The 12,196-nt window shown below is 37.6% G+C and overlaps 1 protein-coding gene across 4 annotated transcripts in view; it reads left to right on the forward strand.

Annotated features, from left to right (window-relative positions):
• ANKS1B (ankyrin repeat and sterile alpha motif domain containing 1B) overlaps window positions 1–12,196 on the forward strand; it is an 830,526-nt gene that overhangs the window by 129,702 nt on the left and 688,628 nt on the right. For all 4 annotated transcript variants that reach the window (XM_037160668.2, XM_037160669.2, XM_037160670.2 and 1 more), the window contains exons 5-8: window positions 378–453; window positions 1,847–1,948; window positions 5,208–5,330; window positions 6,499–6,665. In XM_037160668.2, the coding sequence (XP_037016563.1) occupies window positions 378–453; window positions 1,847–1,948; window positions 5,208–5,330; window positions 6,499–6,665 (468 nt within the window). The remainder of the gene's footprint in view (window positions 1–377; window positions 454–1,846; window positions 1,949–5,207; window positions 5,331–6,498; window positions 6,666–12,196) is intronic.

A 12,196-nucleotide genomic window follows, 5' to 3' on the forward strand; every position in this document is an offset into this window, starting at 1 on the left:
TCTTCTATGATTTTTATGGTTTGGGGCTTATCATTTAAGTCTTTAATCCATTTCGCACTCATTATTGTCTGTGGTGTAAGAAGGTGGTTGGGGGCTGGTGATTTAATCTGAACTTAGCTAGGTAGTTCTTCCGTCTGGGCTGGATTCTCTCATGCATCTGGGGTCAACTCTAGGTCAGGTAGGTGGCTGTGCATCCAGGATTGACTGGATGTCGCTTGGTATAATGGGCGAGACTGGACTGTTTTCTTTAGTCTGCACTATCTTTCTCTCAAGGAGTGCTGATATCACAGAGAATATGTATGGATGTGTAAAATGACAGAATTTTGTTGACCTGTTCCTAACGCACCTGTGCTTTCTTCCTTTTTCTTTTTTTCCAGACAGAAAAGGGGAGTGCACTCCACGAAGCAGCTTTGTTTGGGAAGGTGGACGTTGTGCGAGTTCTGTTAGAAACAGGTAACCGTCCTGGCCTCCCGCGGAGGCCGTTCTGCCAAGTTCTACTCGTATTTCAGGAGGGAAGGAGTGAAAAGAAATCTCTACCTTTTACAAGAGGAAGGAACTGATCCCATGAAGTTATGACAGTGGCTTTGTTTACTAAAGAACACAACACTTCCCTAGGTTTTTGTATTGTGAACTATGGTAAACAGAAATGAGAATTGCCTGCCCTTAGGCAGATCCTCCTGGTTATTTTGACAACTGAGTCACTGTGTCCGTCAGCTGCAGTGACGTAAAAGGGACCTTTCAGAGGGATTGCTTTGAAGGAACAAAGTACAGTTATTTGTGTTCATATGTATATTGTGATTAAAATGAAATCAAATTGGAACTGAGGTTTGATTTTCTTTTAGGTTGAAAGGAATGAGTTCAAATTCATACTTGGAAATGATTTTTGATGTTATGGGTATATTTGCTATATTTCTTTTCCTCTGCAAAGAACAAAGTAAAACAATGGCAAAGTATTGCATTTTGATTGTGTTTATGCAAAGTTAAAATTTCATGTATATTGAACCTGACATGTAACACAGTGATGTAATGAATGATTTGAGGCAACCAATGAAATATTTGCTAGTCACACACCCCTACACAAATGAAAAAAATAATATAAATAATACACGATCTTACTATGGTAAACTAACATTTAAGGCCAGATCCTGAAAAGTGGCTTTGTTTGTGATGTTTGAAAATTTATAAACTTTTTCGTGGTGATGAAAGCTATTTGCTACATTATAGTAAGTTTTTTAATACAATATATATTTTCAGAATTAAAATAATTTCAAAAGTGTTTCAGATATACAGTTCAAGAAGTTTGCTCACCAGGTAGGTGATGAGTGTTGCCGACACTGATTATAAACTTGCATAAATAAGTATGATGTGTTTGACTTTGGTATTTGGACTAAAGTTCAAAACAATCATGCTCTTTCAACTTTTGTGAATATTCAACTATCTTAAGACTTCTTACATTCCTCACATAGTACATTATTATAATTTTAAAAGTATTTTTATGACATTATCCAGAATCTATAAATCACATGACCACTATGCTTTAGGAATTCATATTCTAAATCAATATTTTCAGCTTTTGCTATTTAGTTTACAAGCCAAAATAGCTATAATCCTAAAACATATTCTTAAGAGATAATTCACTATCAACATTGTTCCTACTATTTGGTAGCAGTAAACCCCACCTTTTGCTTTACTAAAGTCCTGTGTGTGATCACACACACGTGTAACTTAATTTTTAAAAAGTGACCGTCAGCACTGAGGCTGCGTAAGTGGAAGTAGTTGTATGTGAACTGTGTCTTCCAGTGGCACTCCGGTGCTGTGCATACAGAGGGTTTTCTCTTTCTTTCAGGAATTGATGCCAACATAAAGGATAGCTTAGGGAGAACTGTCTTAGATGTTCTGAAAGAACATCCATCTCAGAAGTCTCTCCAGATTGCGACACTCCTACAAGGTAAACAATACAGAATGACGGATGAGTGTGCCTTCCGGTTAAGACTAAATGAAAACCATTCTAGTTTTTTCTTAGGGTTTGAGTTAATGTTTACCTTTGAATGAACTTTTTGCATTTGTTTTTCTGGTAAACTTTTAAGCTAACTAAAATACTTTTTAATGTTTTATTTTGATTTTTCAATTACTGGGTATTTTAAGAAAAGCTCAAATATTTTTTCATGCCGTTGATATTAGTCTTTTAATGTGCACTTATGAACTTGAAGGTAATAAGGCTGTAAAGTGATGATGTTTAAGTATTATCTTACATTTGAATAATTCTTTAAGAGTTTTCAGGGAATTTCTATGGTTTTTTTCTTATTTTTACATGTTTCTGAAACTCTGAGAGTCTAAGTGACTTGCTCCAACTCATGTGTACTATTCTAAGTGGTAGAACTGGTACGTAAATGCTGATTAACAATAACTTATAATTATTTCCTTTCTAATCTAGTTGTACAAAATAGTTTAGTCTTTCCAGAATTTTTTAAATGTTTTATTTTTTATTTTTATTTTCTTAGAGAGAGGGGAAGGGGGGAGAAAGAGAGGAAGAGAAACATCAGTTGGTTGCCTCTCGCACACCCACAACCAGGAACCTGGCCTGCAACCCAGGCATGTGCCCTGACCTGGAATTGAACTGGCAACCCTTCCGTTCATAGGCTGGCACTCAAGCCACTGAGCCACACCAGCCAGGGCACTGGCCTTTGTTTTTGATAAAAGTCATCTAGGTACCTTTACAGATGGTTGCAGTCATTAGGTATACTGAAGGCGTGACAACCATTTAAGTGCTGCTTTTTTTGTTTGCAGAATTACATACTTCCCCATTTGATCTCTAAAACTTTTATGGAAAATTTAGATTTAAATGTTTTCTCCTTTTCTACTTGGTGACTAGGCCCGGCATGTAGCACGTTCCCTTAAAAACCCATGTAGCTCATTTCCTTTTTAACCCATTCCATTGAGCTCAGACACCAGCAGTAGTGGTTTCTCCCTATAATTGTTACAGATTGGCCGCAAGGGTAATGGAGGAGGGAGGGAGATGGGTTCCACTGGGTATCAGCTGGGAAGCTGAAAACAGATTTGTCCTGCGGGGAGATAAATGAATTAAAACCAAGTGGGCAGGAGACGTGTAGATACAGGAATCAGAAAGGCCAAAGAGGGATAAAGAGAATAGATCATTAGGCTCTTTTCTCTCAGCATTTCTGACACCTCTCAGGGAGGTTCAGGCCTCTACACCTTTCTTCTCAGTAAAGGAGTTAATTTTATGTCAAGTGCTTATAGAGACAAGTCAAAAGAGAATACAAGAGTGGCCCTTCATCTCAATTCAAATTAAAATCAAGCTGATTAAAAGCTAAAGCATAAAAGTAGTACACAGCATTTGTATAAGGCTTTTCCCTCTCAGTGCTGTGTATTTCATATTGCGTTTTTGCCTCTACCTGGACTTGAAAAAAAAAGAAAAAATGCAGGCTTTTGCATAATGTCTGTTGGACAAAGCAAATTGATATCATCTACTCAAAAGCGGGCATGACATAATTACAGACACTTTTCATGATATCCTGCATTAGTTCAACATAGGTAAAAATATTATTATGGAGGAGCAACTACCTGTGTGCTTTTAAATGATCAAGATTCATGAGGCAAGACAGTTTGTAATAGGGTATATGGGACATCTTTGAATTTTTTACAGTACTGGAAAATTTTAGAATGTGAGCATGTTATCTATATTCTTTACATTCCTGGATTTCAAGTCACTGGTGCATTTTAAATCGTATGGAAAAGTTTGCTACAGCAATAAAGCCAGTTTATAGTAGATACAATTACTATTTGTGTCCCGAGGGGGAGGAATTCCATTTACATAATTACTGCCTGGCTCCAAACTTTTAATGATAGAAGCCCATAGGTTGTCTTCTTTTTCAGCAGAGTCCTCGGAGTAGAATTGCCCGTAGGTAGAAACTGTGGGAGTCCAATGAGGACACAAGTGGTTGGCAGGATTTCTTAACTGGACTGTAAGAAAAAGGTTCCTTCTGAATAAAGAAATGCAAGGAAAAGATCCCCGTGGGGAGGGGCCTGTTGATTTAACCCTGACACATACTGCCAAAATGCTTGTAGCAGATAATAAATAGCAGGTATGTTTTGTTTACATGACACGTTTTTGGCCCACATTTGTTTCCACAAAAAATGAAATTGAGTTAGCTTTCAACATCGAAAAATCTAGTATTTCAGTTAAAACTCCGGGGTTTTGGTTTCTCAACAATGCAGGCCTTCGTTCCGCTCCATTTCCTAACTCTGGATGGGGTGCCCGCTGTCTGGGAACTCGGGGTCCATGCTTTGTGTTCTGTCTGCAGCCTTGAGGCTGAATAGTGATGGACATTTATCCCTGCTTTCAGGGGCTGTGTTCTTCATGCTTACAAGTGAGGCGTTTTCTTGTCCGAGGCCTGTTTGGCTCTGCACTTAGCAGCTGTATCAACAGTGCCAAGTTGAACTCCTCCTCCTTTGGCCATCATCTTTAACACTGAGATAGGAATAGTGCCTGGGCATAGATTTGGGAGGACTAAGTGAACTCATTTATATTAAATACTTGGAGCACCAGTGCGCACATAGGAAGCAAAATTTTCATTTTTAGCTCCTGTTCCTATTTATGATACCTTCAAAGTTGGAAAAATGAGAGATAGATGGAGTGTGGACATTGCTTTAAGAATAACGGGAAAGAACGTTATTTTTGTGTAATTAAAGTTTATGCAATTATCCTTATCTTACAAGATGATGACACCACTGTATCCTAAACTTGTCCTGTTTCATTCATCGTGTTACCTGACTGGTTGTTGTGCATTGAATTTGACTTTCCTCTTTAGGGACCAAGTCTATGCAAAGCATCTTTCAGTTTCAAATCTTCAGGTAGAATAAATTTAAGGGACTATGGGTGCTATTGTCTTTTCAACAGGTGAGTTCATTTTTAAGGAAAGAATGGGTCAACTTTAGTTGTCAGAGAAGGGGTTCATGAATCCCTTCTAACATATCTTTTTTCATTTTAACTAAAAAGCTTTAAATGAATAGCTCATCATGAAGTTCTTTGGGTTTCTTGGTTTTATGAAGTTCTTTTCAAAACTTAGCGTCTGTTGAGGCTATGAGGAAATAAACGAAAGGTGATTGCCAGAGGTGAAACAAAGTTCAGTTACATGTTTTAAAATAAATGAATTCAAGTAAGTAATTTTAAAAACTTATACACACAGAATATTTAGAAGGCGTGGGAAGACCAACTGTCCTTGAAGAACGTGTACCGGAGGATACAACGCAGGAAACACACATTTCATCTCTGGAGTCTCCTCTGGAGTCTCCTTCCCAAATTACCAAGAGTGAGTAGCTACCTAGGAATCCCTTGAAACGATGGTGGACTTTCTGTACAAATTTTTCCTATAGGTACAAAATTGCAAAGGCTTATGAAAATTTCAAGTCCAGTAAGTTGTCTTCTGCTCTTCTATTTTATCTGTTTGTACAACCAACAGTCCCAGAGCCCCACTCTCTGCCAGGCCGGCTCTTGGCCCAGCCTCACAGAGAGCGGTCCCTGCTGCCACAGAGTTGCATGCAGTGTCTATTTCATAGTAGGTTTCTTTCCTAAAATGTGTTTTTAATGCACCATAAAAATACTGATATCTGGATTGCAACTGCTGGATTTTTTTTCCAGAATTAATTAGAATGATTAGAAAAATAAATATTTGTATGCAACCTACAAAAATACCCTTGTTTGTTTTTTTTTTAAGATTTTATTTATTTATTTTTAGAGGACAAGGGAAGGTGAAAGAGAGGGAGAGAAATATCAGTGTGTGGTTGCCTCTTGTGCACCCCCTACAGGGGCCCTGGCCTGCAACCTAGGCATGTGCCCTGACTGGGAATTAAACTGGCAACCCTTTGCTTTGCAGTCCAGTGCTCAATTCACTGAGCCACACCAGCCAGGGCAAATATCCTTGTTTTGACAGATGATGCATATTATTTATTTGTTCCTTCTGTGTCTTCCTTTGATATCGCATGATAATTCTAATTCGGTCGTAACTTATATAATTATATGTTTAAATACATTCTAGTAGTTTTTTAAATTAAACTTAGGAAGTACTCTCCTAGTGCCATTTTAAATTTGCTAAAGAATTGTTGAATGAATGCTATCAGCGAAGTTTATCACTACCATCTTTTAAAATTAAAAGATAGTAGTGATAAAAGTTTGTGGTAGAGTAAATGCTATAATAAATAAAGTTTTAGAAATCGTAATTTCAGATGCTTTTGTGTACTATGTACATGTAAACCTTCACTACTTAGTTACATTTTGAAAAAAAGAATTACAGGCAAAATTGGAATCTCTATTGTACTAAAAGTCTTGTACTAATTATAGTTTAGTATTTTGTCTTCGGCAGAATATTTTTTAAATACTTTGACTTCTGTTACCATGCTAGTCATATTTTTATTATTTAACATTATGTTTTATCAGTGGCCTGTCTTGAAACTTTGAAAAAATTCCCTGTCTTCTCACAGATGAAACCGTAACTGGAGAATTATCAAAACTCTTGGACGAAATAAAACTCTGTCAAGAAAAGGATTATTCTTTTGAAGATTTGTGCCACACCATATCAGACCACTACTTAGATAATCTGAGCAAGATTTCAGAAGAAGAACTTGGGAAAAATGGAAGCCAGAGTGTAGTAAGTAAGGGGGGAAGAAGACACTTTGTTGTCTTTGCCAGTTCCCTCTGTACCTAGGGGGCATTTGTGGGTGGTCTTACCTTCAGACCCTGCCCGTGTCGAATGTCAAGCTCCCTATTGCTCTTCTCCTGACCGTTCACTGTGTTTTAGTCTCTGTGTGTGTAGGGGAAGTGATGCTTTGATAAAACACCTGTAGTTTGTGATGATCTTGTCGCTTAGTCTTTTGTAGTTTCATACTTTCTTCGATTGTGTTCTTTTAGTTATCCTGGGCATGATGATACCGGTGTCCACAGAAAGCAGAAAACTTCCCTTGTGTCTTCTTCCCCATTTTGTCTGTGGACCGAGGCTAACCCATCTCGAAGAAGAAAGACTGAGCTGTGTGTGTGTAGTCACTTCGTCTGTCGTTGTAGGAGAGAGATGTTGTGGGAAGTCCAACCTCCGTATTTTTACAATCCCAGGGGCTTTGCCTGTCACTGCTAAGCTGAGAACGTAAATCATGAGTTAGGGAGTCTGGCTCATTGGATCGTTACATCAACACAATAGCAAGAAAAACTGTTGAGAATCGAGCAACTTACAATCAAGGTTTAGGTCCCTATTGTGTGTCCCATAGAAGAAGGTTTATAGGCTACTCTGGCATGAAAGGAAAGATATTGTTGTGACACGTTTATACGTGTAACTTAATTCATTTTGGAAATATTTTTTTCTGAAGTCAGTAATAGAGTGGATTGTGTTAAAGGTATGTCATATTATTTATGAAAACAAAAGATAGCTAAGTATAGTGACTGCTAGGAGAACATTTGCTCCGTTTCATTACTGGACGTGAGCTGCGACCCTTTCCAGGGCCGGGCACGCCCGTCTGAAGTGCTGTGGCCCGTCTCACCACACAGGCCGGGTTTTGTTTTTTGTGCTGCGCTGTCTTTTGTAAAATGTCATTTTTGGCCCCCTTAAAAGGTCTTTATGAATAATGATTAATTATACATATGCTGAAGTAAATACTTGTTGGTTTTACCAAAAGAAACTTTTATATTAATGAAATACTTATGCTGGGTGACGCAATTTGGGGAAATGATGGCCCCCCATTTTTTGGAAAGCTAAAGACTGTATTGTGATAGTAGCATGAGGGAAATTAATGCTCATCAATTGAAATGAAGTTCTTCAAATTTGAGTTCACATTTTCACATAAGCAATCACTCTTTGTTCCTGTGACAGACCTTTATATTTTATTTCTTAAAAATATTGTCATTTTAAATACTAAAGGTCACATGAGGCAGAAAAGCAGATTGTATGGATGAGTAGGAGCAAGTAGTTCTTTATTGGAATCATAGAGTTTATAAGGGGGGAAGATGGGAGGTGAGATTAGGGGAGGTGGAGGCCAGGACATGGATGATTTTGAATGTCAGGCTGAGAATTTTGGTATTTATTTGTTAGGAAATGTGAAAACTAAATGAATTTGGGCCGGTAAGACATCGATGGAAGTGGCCTTTCAGAAGAGTAATCTAATAGCAGTTGTTATTGAATGTTTAAAAAGTAATCCAATTGTTCTGGCCCTCCTCTGCAGCCTGTATTTTATTTGGGTTCATTCCCTGTTCTCTTGAATATTTGTTTCTATTTATCAAAAATGCTTTTCCAGAACTTTGTTATGCATTATACTCTCAAATTATGCAAAATTTAGTCAGGTACTTACAGATCACCTAATACAGATGGCCATGACCAGGCTGTGAGCTTCAGCATTTATAATAGCAATAAGGAGAGATACTTCCCAACTTCAAGGAATTCAAAACACTTTTTCCAAGGAGTCTTTAGTCACACAGTGCGCAGACAGTGCTAACATATAAAACGACAGATGTGGATCATTAGGGCTGCATTACTAGGCGCTTCCTATTTGCTGTTCCAATGTTTTCTATAATTTAAGCTGCTTTAATCCTCCTAGTCATCCTCATGAGTTAGAGACTTGGGAAATGACTCAGTAAGTGGCAGATCGAGAATTCAAGCTTAGAGCCAATGTCTAGAATTCCCCACTGCATTTCTCATAAGAAACTATCCTGTGGTCCCAAAACAAATTTTTTAATAAAGGAAAAATTAGTGAAGATTTATTGGCATTCATTAAAGACTTTACGGAGGTAGGAGCAGACCGGGCCCTGGAGGAAGAGATGCACCTGTACTTGTGTCGGAATGAGTGGGTGCATAGGAGAGAGCTCCAGCCTGCAGAAACACGACGTGCGAAGCAATGAGGTGCAACACAGCATCTCGTTTAAGGAGAGTGGTTCCCCCTGAAAGTCGATGTGAGAAAGTAATGGGAAACAAGTTTACCTGAGTAATGGTCATACCTGACTGGGCACTTTATTCCTATTAACTGATTTAATCCTCACTAGAACCCTACGAGATAGGTTGTATTGTTCCTCCTGTTCTACTGCTGAGAACTCAGGGGTGCAGAGAACCTTCATGGTTTTCTCAAGTATACACAGCAGATACCAGAACCAGGCTTTGAACAGAGACAGTTGTGGGCTGACTCATACATCCCCCTACCACTTCACACTTTGGTAGGGGCAGATAATGGGATTTGGAAAGCCAGTCAGAAGTTTAGTATTGAAGCTGAGGAGAATAAACCCTTGAGAAGAGGAGTTGTATTATAAAGTGACATTTTTGGGAAGCCGAGAGTGGTAACTGAATGTCAGATGTTCTGGGGAAAAGTGTAAATATGAATCTATGTTAGACTTACCTGTTGAGGCTTCAGGAAATGCTGAGGCCCTCAGATGCCTTCTTGGACCCACCAGATCAGGACCGCTTCGGGGGGGCTGTAAGCACTCTTCTTCTAAAAAGATTATTCTAACATGCACACTATTGGTCTAGAGGACCACAGGTCTGCCAGGACCTTACTGAGGTACTTCAGGCCTGAGATGTGGATCCTGAATCGAGGTTTTGAAAACACCACAAACCCACAGACATTTAGAGGTGGACTAAATCTTGCAGATCTTCTGGTATCCAGCCTCATTCTGCCACTCTCCGGCGCAAGAGCTCTAAAAAGCTCTCGATTTAGGGGCATTTTAAGGTTCTCATCAAACAAGATTCCAGCTATAGTTCAGCAGTAATCCTAAATTAAAATTATTTCTTTTATTTTGGGATGTTAAATGTGGACAAACATGTTTGTTTATTATTCATATCACTGGCCAAAGGACAGACATTTGGGTTCAGTTTAAATTTAATTTTAGATGATATGAAACATCTCATTTGCTCATTGTAATATGAAAGATAAATCCAAAAGTAATTTAGGATGCATTAAAATATAAGGAAATATGTTGTGTGGCATTCATATTATTGATAAATATATTTACCTATTAATGACATAGCTTGAATTTGGGGTTGTTTGAACTACTTAGTTCAGTTTAGCTTTTATTGCCTTTTTCTTCCAATAGAGGGCACTCTAATTCAGTAATTTAAAATACAAAGTCCGTCATCTTATGTAAGGACTTTTATTTTTGAATTGGAGGTTTTTGGTTTTATTAAAACATAGAATTAGCCTTGAGGTGGTAGTTTGAACAATTTTACTAATCTAAGTGATTAAAGTCTTATTAAATTTTTAGTGCAATTGAATGTATTCAATTGAAGATTTTGCATTTAATGTGAAAATCAGCTCAAGTTAAAATTACATTTTCTCTTGCATAAATTTTAATTCAAAAGTTAGTCTGTTTTAAATGCTTTTATATTATGCATGTGGAGCCATTTTCCAAGTGGAATTAGAATATTATATAATCTGGAGTGTAAATTTTGAAGAAATATAAATATCTTCACATTCTTTCCAACCCACAAGATTTAGGTTTTTGAAAGAATATAAAATAACCTGAAAAAAATTATATTCTTTTCACTTATTTTTCCAACTCCTATATTCAGTTTCTTTCTTCCATGTGTATAAACACTGTAAACAAGTCTTGAATGTGAATGTATCACAACACAGAGAAATTTGGGGATGACCTAAAGATCATTGCAGTAGATTTCAGAGTCTACAGTTCAGCAGTGCATGTTTTTAAGATTTAAAATGGAAAAAGCATTATTACCTTATCAGCCTATGTCTCTAAGAGATAAATAGGAAGCTTCAGGGATGTGTTTATATATTTTTTCTTCTGAGGAGGAAAAAACCTAAAAATAAGCAGCATCTAAGACTAATTATTTGAAAGTGGTTGTGCAATTTCAGGTTTTATGTGATTTTTCTCAGTCAGTACACCTCTTTTCTGTTATTTCACTTTATTTTTCAAGGCAAAATTCTAAATTACACGTAAACCTTCTGAAGTGTGAGATATTTTACTTTAGTATTTCATGATTTCAAGATTCAACTTCTCTGTTTTTAATACCAAGCTTCTATATACTGTTTGAGAACACTCTTGGTGGCGGGGTGGGGGTAAGGAGTCTCTATAGGAAAATATACTTATTTTGGTGCCAGAGTTCAATTCTTAAGAGTCAGGAGAATCAAATTAGGTTGCCTCAAATCCGAATGGTTTTTTGAAACAAAGTTTACTTTCAAACCCATTTAATGCAGTATCTAGCCCTCAAGATCAAGAATGCACCAATTTCATAATTGTGAGAAACTTGACTGGCTGTCTCATCCAATTCCCATGAGATTCAGAACACTCTGGGAAATGAATTTTCTGAAACACAAACTGGTTCTTCTTATAGGATTATAACTGATGCTTTAGCATATATGAGTTTTGGGGTGTTTTTTTTTAAATAATGGAGCTGAGTCTTAAGCAGTGGTAACTATTGTCTTATTGGCACGATAGTGTTCAGAGAGTACTCTAACTTCAGTAATTTATTTCTTACATAGTTGAACAAATTTGGGGGAAGTAGTGACTCAGGCCTGCTGTATTCTAAGCCCAGGTTTGAATCGTCCTAATCGATTTTTCAGGATTTAGGGAATGTGTAGATCCTGTTGACCTATATTAACATTTTAAAACTGATATCCTTCACTACGTCTATGTACTATATGTACATGCCAGGAAAAATCCAGAATCCAAACAGGGAAATTCTTGTCCCTTCTGTCCCCTGAGAAAGAACTTTTGGCACCTGTAGTGAATCTAGGAGGATCCTTGAGATAAATAGCTGCTGGGAGAAGAGCGTCGTTATCTGAACTTGCAGCACAGTTGCTTTTACCTTTCATGACACATCTCTATTCTGCGCTATCTGGTAGGCATGCACATTTTTATATTACTTCTTACAGACTCCTGGATGGCAGACTCTGTATTTGATTGATCTCTGTAAATCACATCCTACCTAGCACAGTGCCTCGCTTGTAGTGATCTCTCGTGAAAGTTCACTGAAGGAATAAATGCATAAAAAGACAAACACTGCACGGAAGAGTGCATGCAAACAATTGCTGTAATTAAACCATTTCCAGGGAAACACATGTTTAATTATTTGGAGATGAAGCACAGAGTCTAAGACAGGTTTTTCTCATCAAGCATGGAGTCTCAACCATCTCTCAGGGAAGCAACTTAGTCTGGTCGTTACGGGCGTGGGACTGGGAGTTACACAGGCGTGGG

This window comes from Artibeus jamaicensis, unplaced genomic scaffold (assembly GCF_021234435.1).
Source record: "Artibeus jamaicensis isolate MK-2021 breed Jamaican fruit bat unplaced genomic scaffold, CSHL_Jam_final contig_233, whole genome shotgun sequence".
NCBI classification, from domain to species: Eukaryota; Metazoa; Chordata; class Mammalia; order Chiroptera; family Phyllostomidae; genus Artibeus; species Artibeus jamaicensis.